At 39.5% G+C, this 19368-nt stretch overlaps 1 protein-coding gene across 1 annotated transcript; it reads left to right on the top strand.

The window, feature by feature from the left end:
- Window positions 1–5977: 5977 nt before the first annotated feature.
- MRPL15 (mitochondrial ribosomal protein L15) lies at window positions 5978–13221 on the top strand. Its single transcript, XM_006769076.2, has 5 exons — window positions 5978–6159; window positions 7221–7375; window positions 7953–8118; window positions 11369–11492; window positions 11981–13221. Exons 1-5 carry the CDS (start codon window positions 6052–6054, stop codon window positions 12316–12318), a joined length of 891 nt encoding a protein of 296 aa, XP_006769139.1. The 5' UTR covers window positions 5978–6051; the 3' UTR covers window positions 12319–13221.
- The last annotated feature ends 6147 nt before the right edge of the window (window positions 13222–19368 follow it).

Genomic DNA, 19368 nt, shown 5'->3' with positions numbered 1-19368 from the left:
TAGTTAAGGGGTTTTATTCCCTCCCTAACTTCAGGGGAAAATCCCTACCTGGGGAAACAACCTTTCTCAGAGAGGTGACCTTGGTTAAAACACATAGTGCCAAGAAGGTGAGCAAACATAGTAAGAACAGTATGCCATATATGCCAGGTCCCTTGAAACAGCAAGGATGGACCGGCTCCCGGCAACTCAGCCAATGAGGAACTGCCACAACCCTGAATTCTCACTGTCCTGCAATAAACTTCTTTTCAAAACTCCCTCTTTCAACTTCCTCCCTTCCTGTATCAAAATCACATTCACCTCCTTTGTTCTCTGGACTTGCCTATGGTTCGCCATAGTTTGCATGTTCCAAATTGTAATTCCTCTGCTATACAGGAAACTCAAGTTCCTTGGCTAAACAAATGGCCAACAAACATAAAAAAAAAAAAAAAACGTTTACCATATTAAGCAACTGTTGAAATTTAAATTAAAACTAAATGAAATATCACTTCACATTTACTAGGATGACTATAATAAAAAAAGATCGATAACAAATGTTGGCCAGAGGTATTAGATTGTAGGTTTGTTTTTTCTTGTAATGTTTTTATCTGGTTTTGGTATCAGGATAGTGCTGGCTTGCCTGGCCAGAGTGGCTCAGTAGGTTAAGTGTTGTCCTGTGAGCGAAAAAGTTGCTGGTTTGATTGCTGGTCAGGGCACAAACCTGGATTGTGGGTTTGACCCCCGGTTGGGGCACTGGGGCACTGGGGCATGTACGGGAAGCAACCAATAATGTTTCTCTCTCACATCGATGTCTAATCTACTTTCTGTCTGTATATATTTGCCTATTTTAGGAACTTCATGTAAGTGGACACATACAATATTTGTCCTTTTGTATCTGGCTTATTTCATTTAGCATGTTTTCAAGATTCATCCATGTTATAGCTAGCATGTAGCAGATCTTCATTTCCTGTTAGGATTACATTTGTATTATACACTACATTTCGTTTATCCATTCATCTCTTGATGGGCACTTGGGTTATTTCAACCTTTTGGTTTTTGTGAACAATGCTGCAATGAACACTGGCATACAATTCTTGAGTCCCTGCTTTTAATTCCTTTTGATATAAACCTTGAGCTTTTAATACCTGATTATGATGTGTCGGTGTGTAGACTTCCTTTAATTTATCCCACTTAGATTTTATGAAACTTCTTGTATATGTAATGATTTCATCATATTTCAGAAGTTTTCAGCCAGTATAGTCCATAAGTTTCTGCTTCTCTCTCTCCTCTCCTTCTGTTACTTTCATTACACATGTTTTCGTGCCTAATAGCATCCCTCAACTCTCTAAGGCTCTGTTCAGATTTATTCATTCTTTTTTCTCTCCATTCCCCATATTTCATAATCTCTATCAATCTATATTTACTATTTTCTAATTCTTCCATCTTTCAGTTCAAATTTATTGTTGGGCTCCCCTTGTGAATGATTATCCAGCCATACTCTTGATGTTCTTTCCAGAACATGCTTTCTCAAATTTTTGCAATATAGATATGCCGAGAATTTTCCAAACTTTAGTTTTCTTTTTCTAATTCATTACCCAGTTCTGCAATTTCAGGGATTTTTTACAACACCCTACTTCCTGGTACCAAAATCTGTATTCATTTTCTAGGGCTGCCATAACAAAGTACCACAGACTGGGTGGCTTAAACATCATAAATTATTTTTCCCACAATTCTGACAGTGAGAAGTCTAAGAACAGGGTGTTTGGCAGGGGTTGGTTTCTTCTGAGGCCTTTCATCTTGGCTTGTGGATGACTATCTTCTTCCTGTGTTTTCACAATGTCTTTCCTTTATCCACGTTTTTGTTCAAATATCATTTTTTTTTTAATCAGGACATGAGTAATTGTGCATTATGGCCCACCCAAATGCCCCCATTTTAACTTACCTTATGAAAGACACTTTCTCCAAATACAATTACATTATGAGGAACTGGGAGTTAAGATTTCAACATACGAATTTTGCAAGACAAATTCAGCCCATACATCCTTCTTGGCATGAAACCTGCATCCTATGAGCAAGCTGGAGTGTGGGCTCTCCGGGCCCAATATTTTCAACCTGGCACCAGCCATGGTATAGCTTCTACTCTAAGAGTAAGGGCGAATTGGGGTAAAAGGGCTTCAGCTCTTTTGGCTGCACTTGGCTGGAATAGAGCTTCTGTAACCCAACGCTGAGAGTATTAGAGATGCCAGTAGCCTGCTCTCCCAGGGAAAAACCGTCACCTTAGTCTGGGAGCTAAGAGGAGGGAGGAAATCCCATCTTCTTGTTCATAGCTGCCAAAAGTAGAGTTCTATCTTTCCAAGCTGGGGGAGGGCTGGTGGTGTTAGGAATGGGACATGGCTCAAATGGCACAGACTCTTGCTGTTCTTACCAAGACTTATTAGATTTTCTTGAATAAATGTTTCTTCATTTGCTCTATGTCAGAACAATTTACAAAGAAATTAAATATTAAAAAAGATTAATTTCACCACTGAAGTGATTGTTTCACTGGTGAAATATTCTGCCAAATCCTTACACCACCATTCCAGAAGTCCTGTCTCTTGCTTCTTGAATCAGCTGGGGTAGTTTGTGGCTTTCAAAGAATTTGCTTATTTTATTAAAGTTCCTGAATTTATTGGCGTAAATGTGTCCACTATATTCGTACAGCTCTTTCAATGTTTGAAGGATCTATAGTGATGCTTCCTCTCTTTCCTGATATTAGCAGTTCGTTTTTTCTTTTTTTATCCTGGTTGGCCTTGCTTGAGCTTCATCGTTTACCTTGACCTCAAACCAAACATTTTTCTGTTTAATAGATTTTCTCTTTTTTGTTATTTTCATTGATTTGTCATCTTTCCCCTTTTTCTACTTATTTGGATTTATTTTGTTCTTTTTCTAGCTTCTTAGCTTTAACCATTGATTTGAGATTTTTCTCTCCCCCCCGCCCCAATATGAGTGTTTATGCTATAAATTTCCCTCTAAGACCTATTTAGCTCCATGCCACAAATTTTGATACGTCATTCTTTCATTTTTATTCTGTATAAAACATTTTAAAAAATTTATTCTTTGATTTCTTGTTTGATCCATGAGCTATTTAGTAATATGTTTAGATCCCATGTACATGGGGATTTTTCAGATATCTTCCTGTTATTCTTTTTAAGTTTAATTCCATTGTGGTCAGACATTATAGTTTGTATGATTTGACATGGACAACAGTATGGTAATTGGGGGGGGACGGGTGGAGGTGGAAGAGTGCATAGACGTTAAGTGGTGATGGAAAAAATAAAAAAAAATTAAACAAAGAAAGTTGAAAAAATCCTATAAATCAGCGGTTCTCAACCTGTGGGTCACGACCCCTTTGGGGGTCGAACGACCCTTTCACAGGGGTCGCCTAAGACCATCGGAAAACACATATATAATTACATATTGTTGTGATTAATCACTATGCTTTAATTATGTTCAATTTGTAACAATGAAATTGGGGGTCACCACAACATGAGGAACTGTATTAAAGGGTTGCGGCATTAGAAAGGTTGAGAACCACTGCTATAAATGGATATTTAAAGTACTTACATTATTTAAATTGCATTGTTTACCATGAGAGAACTAAAATACTGGAATAAATAGTTCAAATTATCTAAATCTTCATCTATCATAAGATAAATGAATAAATGTCAAAAATTGATAAAACAATTAGCCCCAGCCAGTGTGGCTCCGTTGGTTGGAGTGTTGTCTCATGCACCGAAGGGTCTCAGATTCAATTCCCAGACAGGGCCCATACCCAGGTTGAAGGTACAATCCTGGCCTTCACAAAGGTCAATCTTTACCTTAAAAAGCCTGTCTATTTTATTGTCCTTTTGCATCTAAGATAACATACCCTTGGAATTAAGAGAAATGTTTTCAAGATGCCTCAGGGCCCAAGACCACAGAATCCTTCATTGTTATCTTGTTTCCGTAATACCTTGTCTGTGTGCTGTAAATTAGCTTAAAAATTGTTAACTATCCATCAATGTAAAAGAAGTATCTATCTCTGCGTTTTACTCTTTATCCAAAGTCAGAGATTCCCCTCACTTCGCTTTCTCCTGCCTCCCTAATCTACCACCAATGAATTTTACGTAACCCTCCGTATGTTTCTTCCTTTGAGTCTAATGTATAAAATAAGCTGTAAAACTGTCATTCTCTGAGCATTTTCTCAATCCCTTGAAATTTTGCTTCCTGGCAATAGTCATCAGTTTGGCTCAAACTTATACAAATTCTCTATAGGTTTGGATGTTTCTTCTGTCAACACTGCCCTCCAAAAATTTATTGTGTGTACATACATATTTTTACATACCTATTTTTGAAAAAGCAGATATATGAATCATTGCTTACAAATAGTTTGGTTTCCTGCCTCCCAGAAGATGGTGAAATATAAAAAGAACAACAAAAAAAGAAGAAAAGGTGGTCTTCTGTATTACCCTTACCTAAGACAAACATTGAGAAGCTGACATTTTTAAAGTAAAAATGTTAGGAATTTTGTGCTGCATATATTCAATTTTTATATGATAAAAAATACTAGTTTTATAATAGGAGGCAGTGGATGTTTGAATCCTGGCTCTGCTGATGGTTGTGAGGCTTTGGTCAAGCTACTCAACCAACCTTTCCAAGCCTTAAAGGGTATTAGCACCTACTTTTACTATTAGACTTGAGGCACCTCTCATGACACCAGAGAGGTGTTACCGGATAGCCCTGAGTCAGTGGGAGAAGGCTGTTCCCAATCTCAATCCTTCTCTTCTCATATAAATGAATGTATACAAGAGATCTTGGCTGTGTTGTGAAAAATCAGTTTATTAAAGCATGCACCTTTACTGAAAAAGCAATGCAAGCAAACCTATACACCTGGTTTATGAAGCACTGGTAAGGCTCTCAGCTAATTTGAAGAGCGAGTTGGGTGGGGGGGTCAGAGGCGTTATATACCCTCCTGCCTATCTGTTAGGTTATTGCTTTTTCAGGGATACAGGTTTCAACATTCCTTTGCTGAATATTTTGGTACAGATGAATTCTCAAGGCCCTTTTTTACCCTGTGGCCTCCCAGAATTCGGGAGAAGCACCTGGCAACTTTACCTTGCCAGGCCTGAGACTGCTGGCTTCTCCGCTGAGGGGGTAAAACTGCCCTTTTTTCTTTTCTCCTTCCCCCTACCCGTCTGCATTCTCTTGTTAGGGAGGTTTTTAACCATTTGCTCTCAGGTGTCCTTGGCTGGGGAAAATAATGGCTTGTTATAAATTGCTGCAAACTGCCCACACTGTCTGGCCTCGTTTTAACTTTCCCGTCTCAGTTTCTCTATCCCTCCTGCCCTGGAATCCTGTGACATTTACCAATGGTTGTGTAGTCAGATAATCGAATAGGACCAATTTAACACAGCGCCCTGCATTTACTTACCAAGCCTCGGCATGCTCCTATCATTGTTAATAGTAAGTGAAGCCAGTATGCCCGTGTCCCAGTCAAAGCCATAGAGATGCATACGGAAGAGGACGCTTCGTTTGAATCTTACTCACAGGCTGGTATTAGCCAGGCATTTCATAGCCGGACCCTAATCTTTCATTTAAATTAAAAAACAACATTAAAAACATATAAAAATGACCCAAAATATTAAAACATACAATTGTCCGTACCTATTTGCACATATTCAGTTTTATTTTCTTATCTTACCATAAGCTCAAAGCTAATCATTTAGAAGAGCGTTATTTTATTCCAGGCTCCAGGTTGAGCTCAGAGAAGACTCCCTCCAAAAACTCCCTATCGACAGCGTATTTAGTGGGGGCGCAAGAGGACGTAGGTTAAAAGTCCGACCTCAGGGATCGAACTCTCAACAGAAGATCACATGGCCACACTCCCCGCTCCTCCTCCAAAAGCCGGACTCTAGCTTCCAGGGGCGACAGGGGCAGACCGCGCCGCGGACGCTGAAGTACGACAGGGGCGGGGCCGCGGCCGTAAAGCAGCGCCCTGCGATCACGTGGGCTCGGAGGTGGCGGAGGGCACCTGCGCTGGTTCCCGGCCGGCGGGTCATGGCGGCTCCCGCGGGAGGCGGTGGGGCCAGGGGTCTGGACTTGATCCGGGCCCTGCCCCGCGTGAGCCTGGCCAACCTCAGGCCGAATCCAGGCTCCAGGAAACCGGTAAATGGCTGGTGACGGTGCGGGGCAGCGCTGCGGCGGGGCGAGGCGAGCGGCCTTTCCCGCGGGCCGCGCTGGGTGGACGGCTCCTTTCCCGAAGGGCGGTGGGATGAGCACACGGTTCCGAGCCCCTGGAGCCTTCTGTGCTCAGAGTCGTCCCACGTGGTTCCGACTCCTCATGAGGTTTACACTTACAAGCATAATTAAGTGAATTAGGGAGGGGCGAAGTCGCAAGAACTGCACAAATGATTGCTTTTCTCAGAATTGGATTTAAAATGAGGTGCTGCCATAACCGGTTTGGCTCAGTGGATAGAGCGTCGGCCTGCGGACTGAAAGGTCCCAGGTTCGATCCTGGTCAAGGGCATGTACCTGGGTTGCGGGCACATCCCCAGTGGGGGATGTGCAGGAGGCGGCTGGTCGATGTTTGTCTCTCATTGATGTTTCTAACTCTTTATTCCTCACCCTTCCTCTCTGTAAAAAATCAATGAAACACTTAAAAAAAAATAAAATGAAGTGCGTTTCCAATATATTTTGGTCTTCATGGGAAAGATTTGAATTGATTTGTCTTCTTTTGCCTTTTTTTGAAAACCACTGCATACAGCTCTGAATAGTTCTTAGTTGACACTGTCATTTCGAAAACCAATCCCTGCTTTTGTGAGGTGCCAGGAAATAGTATTTTCTTTATAAGTTAATCTTTAAGATAATGTAGGTAACAATGATATATATACAATTCATTGCAAGATGAATTTTCTTGATTTTCCTCTATCTTTGTTTGTTGTGGATGTTTAATTCTAGGCTTTTTTCAATGCCAGATTGCCATAGAATCCCTATCTCCGTTCCATCCTGGGGTCGTTGCCTTTGAAACACAACTTGGACTTTAGAAGAATCAGCTGCACTTCAGAGGCAAAGATACTGCTTTAGAGTTTGCAGACATTAGAGCAGCTAGAATTGTAGCTAGTACTGGTTGGTTGGATGAATAAATGGCATACAAAATATACAGTGAAAAGGTAAGATAGGTGTTTAAAAATGCATCTGTGGATTATAAAACTCTTTTTTCGTCTTAGGAAAGACGACCAAGAGGTCGGAGAAGAGGTAGAAAATGTGGCCGAGGCCACAAAGGAGAACGGCAGAGGGGAACCCGGCCCCGACTGGGCTTTGAGGGAGGCCAGACCCCGTTTTACATCCGAATCCCCAAATATGGGTTTAATGAAGGACATAGGTAAGGTTCCTTTTGCTTTGTAAAATAAAAATCCCTAATTTTCACTGAGAATCACCTAAAAAGAATAGCTTGCTAGAAATGTAAATCCACTTTGAAACCAACTTTTGCTACTGTTTCTCTGAACCATTTTTGGTAATGAAATTTAGCGGATTAGTAGGGAAAAAAAAAACCCAGACGTTGCACTCAGACCTGCAAAATGGAGATGATAATGCCTGCTTTTGTGGCTGTTCAGAGGCTTAGCAAAATATATATAAAAATGTGGCCCATAGTAGTCATCCAATAATTAATGCATAATTCAGATAATGGGTTACATTTTCCACAGTTATTTATTTGTGTGAATGAGTGAAATAAATGTTTAGAGAGGTAAATTATTTTTAGTGAAACAAAGAAAGTACTGGTTTTGTTTCATTACCAAAAATCAAGCAATATTACATATTTTTGTTGTATTCAGGAGGGATTTATTTTGTTAAGCCATCTGAATTGATGGAGGAAAACACAGGACAGAGCTTTGAGGTGATATGGAGAACTTACAAAAGATAAGTTTGAGTTTTTCAACCTTTACTTTCTTGTTTTGTAGCTTCAGACGTCAATATCAACCTTTGAGCCTCAACAGACTGCAGTATCTTATTGATTTGGGTCGAGTTGATCCTACTCAACCTATTGACTTAACCCAGCTTGTCAATGGAAGAGGTGTGACCATTCAGCCATTTAAAAGGGATTATGGTGTCCAGCTGGTAGAGGAGGTAAATCTAGATTCGATTTATTTTGGAGTTACATAGAAGACTATCTCTGATTTCCATTTAATCAGCACTTTGCCTTCTTTTATTTTTATCTTTTTAAGTTGTCATAACCAGTATGTAGTAGTGACTGTGTTTTAGAAAGCCGGCATTTTTTATTGAGGGACCCCTGTTCTTGGGAAGTTCTTCTCCTGTGTATCCATTCATTCAGCTTGCTCTGTCACTTCTTTTTCTCTGTTCAGATGTCGTCATACCAGGATGATCTTTCTTTCATGAGGGAGCACTCACACATCCCACCTCACCCCCTTGTACATTATTAATCAACTACTCCTGTTTCTTATATATATGTCAGTAACATAGCTGTGTCCACTAGAGGGAAGCATATGTTTATGGAAAAACTTTTTAAGATTCCTTTGAAAAGTAAACCTTATGGATAGAAGTATCCTATATAATAAAAGGCTAATATGCAAATCGACCAAATGGCAGAATGACCGGTCACTGTAATGTGCACTGACCACCAGGGGACAGACACTTAACACAGGAGCTGTCCCCTGGTGGTCAGTGCGCTCCCACATGAGGAGCACTGCTCAGCCAGAAGGTGGGCTCATGGCTTGTGAGCGCAGCAGCGCTGGCAGGAGTCTCTCCCACCTCCGTGGCAGTGCTAAGGCAGTTGGACATCCCCTGAGGGCTCCTGGACTGTGAGAGGGCGCAGGCCAGGCTGAGGCCGCTGCGCACCCCTCCCCCCCCCCCCCAGGGCACAAATTTTGTGCACCGGGCCTCTAGTTCCAAATAAAATGATCTGAAAAGAGAATACCAAATACATAATTAAGCCTCAGTATTCTACTCTGAGTGTAATTAACCTGTGGAAAAATCCATGACCTCATTAGCCATTAAACTGCACATCCCTACAGCTTTTAAGCATGTGTCTATTAATCTAGCAGAAATAATTCTGAAAGCTGCACTAGTGAAGTGGTTGAATAAGCACAATTACACATCATTTACAGCTTTGTAAATTGTTTTACCTTCAGATTTGCAATAAATAGTAGCTATTAAGACTCTTGTTATCCTTCAGCACAGTAATACCAATTTGGGAGGACATGTTCTAAAGCAGCAGTTGCCAACGTTTTGGACCTCACAGACCACCAGTGGTCCACGGACCAGTGGTTGGCAACCACTGCTCTAAAGCAGCAATTTTCAACCTTTTTCATCTCATGGCACACATAAACTAATTACTAAAATTCTGTAGCACGCTGAAAAATATATTTTTTGCCGCTCTGACACACACAAAAAATAGGTATAACTTTGTTTCATCCACAATGGACAGATAGTGTGTTGGCTGTTGTTATTTTTTAATTTAACAATCTAAGGGAAAGGAGGTCAGTGCCCCCGACTAAATAGTTAGGTATTGCACGTTTTAAAAATTCTTGAGGCATACCAGTGTGCCATAGCACACTGGTTGAAAATCACTGTTCTAAAGGAAAAGCAAAAAAACCCTAACTGATAACAAAGATATTCCTAAAAATGCTTTATATATCACTGAAAACAATGGAGCTAACCCCAATCCCCAAGGATAGGGAAATGGTTCAGCACTTATGGCATAGTAATTAAGAATCACAGATAATATGATAAAATGTTATTTTACTGAGTCAAAGATGCCAGTGATTATACAAATGCAGACCGGAATTATACATGGAAAGAATGTGAGAAAATATCTCTTGAAATTGATGGAATATTTTTGAAATATATTAAACATTTATAATTAAGGAAAGGAACTTGATTGGGAGCCAGCTTATTTCAACCACACCAAATTAGCTAAATATTTTTGTCACCACAAAAAGAAAGATAACGCTACCATCTTTTTATTTTTGTCAGAATGTTTTGAAATTAAAGTAAAATATAGTACATCCTAACTAAAGTGACCCAAAACAGAGCTTTAATGTTTCAGTACTGCATTTTTTATTATTGACCATTTTCAGGAAAGATAGACTATTATTATCAGTTTAGAGGCTATAATAAAATTGGTAGTGAATCAAAGTAAATTTCTGTTGTCCTCTTGCCTTTTTCCCTAGAAGGGGCTGACCCCTCCAAAGCTCACATAATGATTGTCAGATCTTTTGTTCTTTTGCTGGTTCCAGTCCACTCATCCCCCTCTTTAACCATCTCTTGGCCTCTTATTTAGGGATAAGAAAGTTAAGTTTTTATATCATACTAGTGGCCTGGTGCAGTATTCGTGCACATTTAAAGGAAATTAATTAGAAGGTGGCCGTTGGGGCAGGGCGGGCAGGACACACCCTGGAGCCAACCTCCTGTGGTCCCTCCCTGGCCAGCTGCACCTGGGGTGGCACTGTGGTTCGAAGGGCGTCTGTGGAGTCAGCGGTCCCTTTGGCAGGTGGGGTTCCTTGGCCTGGCCTGCTGGGATCAGGCCGGAACTGGCTCTCTGATATCCCCCGAAGGGTCCTGGAGTGGGAGAGGGCACTCTGCAAAGTTGCTGTTGTTCGGCAGCTCCTGTGTTGAGCGTCTGTTCCCTAGTGGTCAGTGTGTGTTGTACCCACCGGTCAGCCGGTCGCTTAGCTTTTTTATATATAGATGGCATAGTGTGGTTCAGAACATAGACACTTGTGACTAAGCTTCCGGATTAACCCTAGCTTTGTGATCTTGGGCAAGTTACTTAACTTCTCTGCTTCAATGTGCCCATCTATGACATTGGTTTAGCAGTAATTCTGTCGTGGAGTTGTTATAATTTTTCATACAGTCTATGATTAATGAAGTACTGGGAATGAGTAGTTAAATTGGCATCTACTAAATACATCAAATGAAAATACAGTCATCCCCACTTACAGGAAATATAAATTGGTAAGATAAGATGATGTTGATAGGATGTCAAAGCAGAGGTGTTTAAAGTAGGAATGACTCAAAAAATAAAATTAAAAAATAAAGTAGGAAATGGCCTGGCGGGTGTGGCTCAGTTGATTAAGTATCATCCCAGGCACCGAGAGGTTACTGGTTCAATTCCTGGTCAGGACACATGCCTGTGTTGCAGACTGGATCCCTGAGCGGGGAGGGCGGGCGTGCAGGAGGCAGCCCATTGATGTTTCTCTCCCTCTCTCTCAAATCAATAAAAACATTTTTTTAAAAAAGTAGGGATGACTGTTACATTGTAGGCACTTTGGAGGAGAAAATACTATAAAAAGGAAGCTTGCCATATTAACTTTTATTCAAAATATCCACTAACAGACTTTGTTTTGACATGTTATAGGGTGCTGACATCTTTAAGGCAAAAATTAATATTGAAGTACAGATGGCTTCAGAACTAGCCATTGCTGCAATTGAAAAAAATGGTGGTGTTGTTACTACAGCCTTCTATGATCCAAGAAGTCTAGGTAAGCTTGTTCTGCAGTCATTTTCTTCTCTTCCTCTTTGTCTAATCCTGGCTGCCATATGAGGATTTTAAAAATCCTCACGGTTATTTGACTTGCAGTTCGGGCACCTTGGATTTCTTATTAGTGGTGTGGCTACTGGGGCTCCATCTTCTTTTAATTACTTGAGCCAGTATATCATAAAAAGGTTTAGTTTTTGTTTTTAAATATGAGGCTTAAATTAAATATGATGTTGCCTATGTGTAAGAAATTCATTATTTGTTGATAACCCAGGAGTAACTTTGATTTTTAAGATGCAAACTTGAAAATGAAGTGTTTCAATTTGCTTACTACTTAAGACAAGCGTATTTATAAAACAAGTTCTTAGAATTAAGTCCTGATCTTAGTAATATTTAAAATTTAATAATGAAAATAATTATTAAAGAAGATTATTATGCATATAACCAATATTTGCATTTTTCTATTTTTTTTTATTTAAAAATGTTTTTTAGACATTCTATGCAAACCTGTTCCATTCTTTCTGCGGGGACAACCCATCCCCAAAAGAATGCTTCCACCCGAAGCCTTGGTCCCGTATTATACCGATGCAAAGAATCGTGGTTACCTGGCGGATCCTGCCAAATTTCCCGAAGCAAGGCTGGAACTTGCCAAGAAGTATGGTTATATTTTACCTGATATCACTAAAGATGAACTCTTCAAAATGCTTAGTACTCGAAAGGATCCAAGGCAGATTTTCTTTGGTCTTGCTCCTGGATGGGTGGTGAATATGGCAGATAAGAAAATTCTAAAACCTACAGATGAGAATCTGCTCAAGTATTATAGCTCATGAATTCCCTTCCAAGAAAGCAGTTGTAAGAGAGTACTGGAAAGGGGAATGAAACATACGTATTTCTCCTTGCATTTTCTTAATTTGTGATTCTCCAAATGCCCTTTTTTTTTATTGTTTTTGGCGTGATCATACCTTTTTTAAAAAAAATCTAAACTTAAAATGCTCTAAACTAGGACTGCAAAGAGGAACTGAAATGGCATGGGTTCTGTCTCAAAGATACAAACACCCTGGTGATGTGCCAAAGGAAGATTATAACATTTAGAATAGTTCTAGATTTTTTTTCATGATCTTTTCATCTAGGTCTTACCTTATTATTATTGTAAATCAGAATGAACTTGCAAGCGGGATGGGATTGATTTGCAGACCTGCTCAGTCACGGTTAGAATTAGTGAGCTGGTGCCCCCTCTTAATCAGTAGCCCCGAAGAAACCCTGCTACCCAGGGTTAAAATGGTAAGCCTCCAACTTCTCGAGATTACGGTGTGGGATGTGAGTTTAAGGTTTAAGACTGGTGAATGGCTTCTAAGTAGTATATTTGCTATCAAAATTGAAACAAAAATTCCAAGTGAATTTTCTTAAGTGATGCATAGATAATTCAGGAATAAGTTACTAATCTTTTTTTCTTGAAGAAAGTAAGTGTTCTAATTCTTATTAATATGCATTTACTTATTTCATAAATATTGGAGATCTTTGTCTTTCAGTCATTTTAAATGATGTTGAAAAATTGTTCAGTGAGAATAAAAGCCATAAAAACAATTGGTAATGTGAAAATTAAGCACAGTTAATTAATGTGAAAGATTCAGCAGTCAGTAAGCTTATTTAGGTTTTCAAAGATATGCTATATCTACCAGTGAAATGATTCCCAGCTCTATATTTTCTTAAAATAAAAAATTTAAAAATCTAAACGATGCAATATTTTGTTTTGTTAACTTATTTACATCATATACTATTGACCTGAGGTTCAGTTTATAAAGTAATTTATGTACCAATAATATATCTCAGTTTTTATTCAAGATTATATAGTTTGGCTTGTTATTAAACTACTCCTTAATACAGAACTTGGGAGAATCACTATTAGGACCATCATCTATGATAGCCACGTAGGAAATTTAAAAAACATGTTTTCATGTTTCAGAGACCCAAGTGACAGAGTTGGGGTGTTTGAATTAGTTTTGGCTCCATTGGTAGGAACCTCAAATCACAGTGGCTTGAATGAGATAAGTTCAGGGCTGACTGCTGGCTCTGCTCCACAGTCTCAGAGCCCGTGGCTTCTCCCTGTTTAGCTTTCTCATCTCTGGAGTGAGATGCATATCTTCATGATCCAAATAGAAATCAAGAAGGAGCCAGCTTTTCCTGAGGAAGATGATAAAGACGCTAGCTTGGACTGAGAAAAACATCAACATCAGTCTGATTGCATCGAAATGAACTGCCTTAAATGTAAACACATCTTGTTCTGTATTCCGGCATAAAGTAGCTTAACTGAAAACCCAGGTCTGGCTGCCTGCCACAGTGAAAGCCTACTCGTGAAATAGGTGCTGGTGAGAAAGGAAAGAGGTTTATTCAAGTGACAGCAACCTGAGAAGATGGGAGACTCTTGTCCCAAAGTCCATCTCCCTACCTCAGTGCAGGCAGAGGTTTTTATAGGGAAGGAGCGAAAAAGCAGAAAAAGAATTCAAGGGGAGAGGGTTGAAAAGTTCTCTCATGTGCAGGCCAACACAGTCTGTTCTGATAAGGATGGTGTAGGGTGCATCCTCCTGTTTTTTGTTTGAAGGTCAGCAAATCTTCCAGAGCTGGAAAGCCTGAAGGTCGGCATCTGTATCTTCTGAAGTTAGTCCCCAAGATTCTTATACAAAATGCTGTTTATCTATAAGCTACATAAACGAGTCAGCAGTTACAGAAATAATTTCAAAAGAATGGTGGGGTTGGTTACAGTTCCCCACTGTTACAGGTAAGTTATTGCCTTGACTTATTTTTGCTGCTGGAGGTTTTCCTTTTGTGATTCAGTTTACAATTGTCATTTTGGAGGGGCTGGTATTGCCTCAACACGGAAGTTCTTAATTGGAAATGAGGGAGGACGTTAGGTCAAGGTAGATGACACGGGCAATAGTTCTCCAGACTCAGAATGTACTTTTGAGAGACCTTAGGTTGCCTTCCCCCTGCCCCTCCAACCAGAATGATTAAGCTACCCTGAGCAACAGTTAAAGACGGGAAAGGAGACAGGCAAACACCAGAGTTGCTTAATTGCTGTCTTAGGTGGTCTATAGGTGCAAGGAAATTGTGATAGAATGATAAAGGGAAGAAGGAAAACAGGAAACAGGTGTCTGGTGACTTGGAATGCTCGGTAGCACTTACTCACTGAGCATGGCTTAGTCACTAACAGCTGTATCCTGGCCTTCATATTGTAATTGTGCAGACAGTGCTCAGCCAAAAAGGCACATTCCACAGAATCTGTCCATTTTGTTCTAGAAAGGCAATCCTTAAGTTGCTGTACAGCAGGGAGATTCAGGTTTGTTTTAATTATGTAACAACACTGGACCCTAAGGTGCTGCTTGTACTACTGGTCATTTACAAGGATAACAAAGGCGAGAACACAAAGGGTAGACAGTAGCTCTAATTTGTTCACATCACTTGAAAATCTAAGTATAAAAGCAAGAAACCTTCAATTTAGATCGAAGTCCTTTCCTGATGTGTGGCTTCAGTCTGTTTTCAATGTACATGGTCTGTTTGTGTCTAAAACCAGAGAAGTTTGAGCTGCTGATACACATTTAAAAAGATTCTTTAACACCTGAGAAAGAATTACTAGGGATTTCCTGTTTATTGAGTTCCTGGGTTTATTTAATGTTACTCTATTCTTTGGAAAATGGAGTGACTATTCAATAGTAGAGAAAATATCAGATAACAACAGTGCAACCAAATTTAGGTTGTGTCAGATAACGTGTGCTCTCTAAAGTTAGTATAAATCCCAGAGTGGCTGTGTCTCTAGATCAGCGGTTCTCAACCTGTGGGTCGCGACCCCTTTGGCGGTCAAATGACCCTTTCACAGGGGTCACCTAAGACCATCCTGCATATCAAATATTTACATTAAAATTCATAACAGTAGCAACATTACAGTTATGAAGTAGCAACGAAAATAATTTTATGGTTGGGTCACAACATGAGGAACTGTATTTAAAGGGCCAGAAGGTTGAGAACCACTGCTCCAGATGCTTTGCTGGAGAAACAGTATGATGGAAGTAGCTCAGCCTTATATGTCATAAAACTCATTTTTTTGGTTGATTTTTCTTTGTTAAATGGCACTTAAATATATAAAATAAATATCAAAAATATAAATCTTTGTTTTACTATGGTTGCAAATATCAAAAATTTTCTATATGTGACACGGCACCAGAGTTAAGTTAGGGTTTTTCAAAATGCTGACACGCCAAGCTCAAAAGGTTCACCATCACTGGCTTAGGTCCTAGTACTAGCCGTGTGATTTTGGCACATTATTTAAATTCTCTGTGCCTCAGGTTTCACCATTTGAAAAATTAGGGATAATGATAGATCCTAATGCATATGGTTTTGATGAGGATTGAAAAAAGTCAGGTTTTATAAGCACTCACCAGAACACCTGGCACATAACAGTGCCTGTGTAAGTGTGTGTCTTTATTGTTGAGTTGTAATAGCTCCTTATATGTTCAAGATACTAACCTTTACAACATACATGATTTGCAAGTGTTTCCTTACATTCTGTGGGTTGTCTTTTTCACTTTTTTTGATAGTGTCCTCTGATGTAAGAAAGTTTGAAAATAATTTTATGGTTGGGTCACAACATGAGGAACTGTATTTAAAGGGCCAGAAGGTTGAGAACCACTGCTCCAGATGCTTTGCTGGAGAAACAGTATGATGGAAGTAGCTCAGCCTTATATGTCATAAACCTGGATTTTATCCAGGCTATGAAAGTAGGTGAATGACCCTGGGCATTTACCCACTGCGCTCAGTTGTCTCCTGTGAGGTGGGGATAATACCCATGTCCTTCTGTAGCTGGAGACTCAGCGATGCCTGTGGAGAGGCATCAAGCGTAGAGAACCAGTGTGCAGAGCTGTCCAGAGTGGTTTACAAAAGGTTCACCATCACTGGCTTAGGTCCTAGTACTAGCCGTGTGATTTTGGCACATTATTTAAATTCTCTGTGCCTCAGGTTTCACCATTTGAAAAATTAGGGATAATGATAGATCCTAATGCATATGGTTTTGATGAGGATTGAAAAAAGTCAGGTTTTATAAGCACTCACCAGAACACCTGGCACATAACAGTGCCTGTGTAAGTGTGTGTCTTTATTGTTGAGTTGTAATAGCTCCTTATATGTTCAAGATACTAACCTTTACAACATACATGATTTGCAAGTGTTTCCTTACATTCTGTGGGTTGTCTTTTTCACTTTTTTTGATAGTGTCCTCTGATGTAAGAAAGTTTTAATTTATATGGAACCCCAAAAGACCCTGAATAGCCACAGCAATCTTGAGAAAGGACAGAGTGGGAGATATTATATGCCCCAAAACAGCCAATCCAATTTCAAACTATACTATAAAGCTGCAGTAACTAAAACAGTATGGTACTGGTATAAAAACAGATTAATTGATCAGTAGAATAAGACAGAGCACCCAGAAAGAAATTCTTTTAAAAAAAAATATTTTATTGATTTTTTACAGAGAGGAAGGGAGAGGGATAGAGAGTTAGAAACATCGATGAGAGAGAAACATCGATCAGCTGCCTCCTGCACACCCCCCCACCGGGGATGTGCCTGCAACCAAGGTACATGCCCTTGACCGGAATCGAACCTGGGACTCTTCAGTCCCCAGGCTAACGCTCTATCCAGTGAGCCAAACCGGCTAGGGCTAGAAAGAAATTCTTGCTTACAATTAATCTACGATGAAGGAGACAATGATATACAATAGAGTAAAGGCAGTCTCTTTAATAAGTCTCTAGCCTCTTTGACTCAGTGGTTTGAGCATCATCCCATGGACTGAAGGGTCAGGTTTGATTCCAGTCAAGGGCATGTATCTCGATTGCAGGTTCAATTCCCAGCCCTGGTTAAGGCAACCAATTGATGTAACTTTATCACATCGATATTTCTCTCTCTGTGTCTTTTCCACTCTCTAAAAAAATTAATGGAAAAATACTCTCCAGTGCGGATTAACAACAAAAAACAAAAAAAATGTGGTGATGGGCCCTGGCTAGCTTGGCTCAGTGGATAGAGCATCGGCCTGCAGACCCAAGGGTTCCGGTCAAGGGCATGTACCTTGGTTACGGGCACATACCCGGTGGGGAGTGTGCGGGAGGCAGCTGATCGATGTTTCTCTCTCATTGATGTTTCTAACTATCCCTCTCCCTTCCTCTGTAAAAAATCAATAAAATATATTTTAAAAAAATAAAAATGTGGTGATGGGAAACTGGACAGATAATGCAAAAAAAGAAATTATACTCTTATGCCATATACAAAGATAAACTCAAATACTTAATTAACTAAGACTCAAAATCATAAAACTACAAGGAAAATATAGGCAATAAACTCTGGCATTGCTCTTAGAAATCTTTTTGGATGTATCTCCTTGGGTATGGGAAACAAAGGAAAAAGTACATAAATGGGACTACATTAAACTAAAAAGCTTCTACATAGTGAAGAAAACCATCAACAAAATTAAAGACAACCTCCTATATGGGAGAAGATATTCTCAAATGATACTTCACATAAGATGCTAATACCCAAAATATATAAGGAACTCATACAACCTAACACCCAAAAAATGACCAATCCAATTTAAAAATTGGGCAGAAGAAAAGGACCTGAGTAGATGTTTGTTTCTCCAAAGAGGACATACAGATGGCCAATAGATATATAAAAAGATGCTCAATATCACAAATCACGAGGGAAATGCAAATTAAACCATAAAGAAATACCACTTCACACCTGTCAGAGTGGCTATTAAAAAGTGCTGGTGAGGATATAGAGAAAAGGGAACCCCCATACACTGGTTGGTAGGATTATGAATTGGTGCAACCGCCAAGAAAAACAGTATAGAAATTCCGCAAAAAATTAAAAGTAGAGCTACCATGTGACCTAGAATTTTCACTTCTGTGTATTTAAAAGTCAAAAAGATATATGCACCCCAATGTTCATTGCAGTAATATTTACAGTAGTCAAGGCATGTGTTCCCTAGCCATCTAAAATTAGGCAAGACCGCCACCTAGTGACCAAATGTGCAAATTTCTTAGGAAATTTCTAGGTTTGATCTTTGACTTAATTAGGGTCATTAATTATTCATGATTTATACATTCAACAAACATGAAGTGCTTATTACATCAGACACAATGCTGGGTAATGGGGGTACTAAAAATCAGAAAGGCAGAGTTCTGCCCTACAGGTGCACACACGCAGTAGATGGAATTAGATAACTAAATAAAGGAATAATTAAATTACCCCGTGGTAAATACTATATGTAACCTACTCCCAACACAGATCTACCTTTAATTTTAAAGACATTGGAACAGGAGTTGAGCATGGCAAACCCAAGTCCTTCATTGGCTGTAGTTGGTGACAAAAAGAATAATAATAAAGGAAATCAAATCCGAAGAAGCAACATGACTTTTACATTTATTTTCACTTAACTCTCAGAAACACTATAACGTTGTTTAGAAGTCAACTTTACTAAGTTTCTTAAACTTACATTTGTAGAATCTCCTTGCATCTTAAGGGTAAAGCATATATAAACAAACTCTTGCTTTATGAGAGTATATATTATACATAAACGTTTGAAAGTTATCTGCAAACTGTTTAAGAAACAGACGCCCCAGAAGCTAGTACACTCACAAGCTAGTGTTAAATGTGGTGGCAAAGTGGTCTCCAGCTCAGCGTGGGTTTTTGGATAGTTGGTCCTGTACTTCTGGAGCCAGCTGCTTTCCCAGGAGGGCTGTTAAAGCTCTAAGCATCAACAGCTTTCCCTGCACAACGGCAAGAACCGTAATACCTTCTTCAGTGGGCTGTGGTGCTGAGTATGAGAGAAAGATAGAGAA

Source organism: Myotis davidii, unplaced genomic scaffold (assembly GCF_000327345.1).
Source record: "Myotis davidii unplaced genomic scaffold, ASM32734v1 scaffold1, whole genome shotgun sequence".
Lineage (NCBI taxonomy): Eukaryota > Metazoa > Chordata > Mammalia > Chiroptera > Vespertilionidae > Myotis > Myotis davidii.
This window is presented reverse-complemented; position numbering and strand designations above follow the sequence as displayed.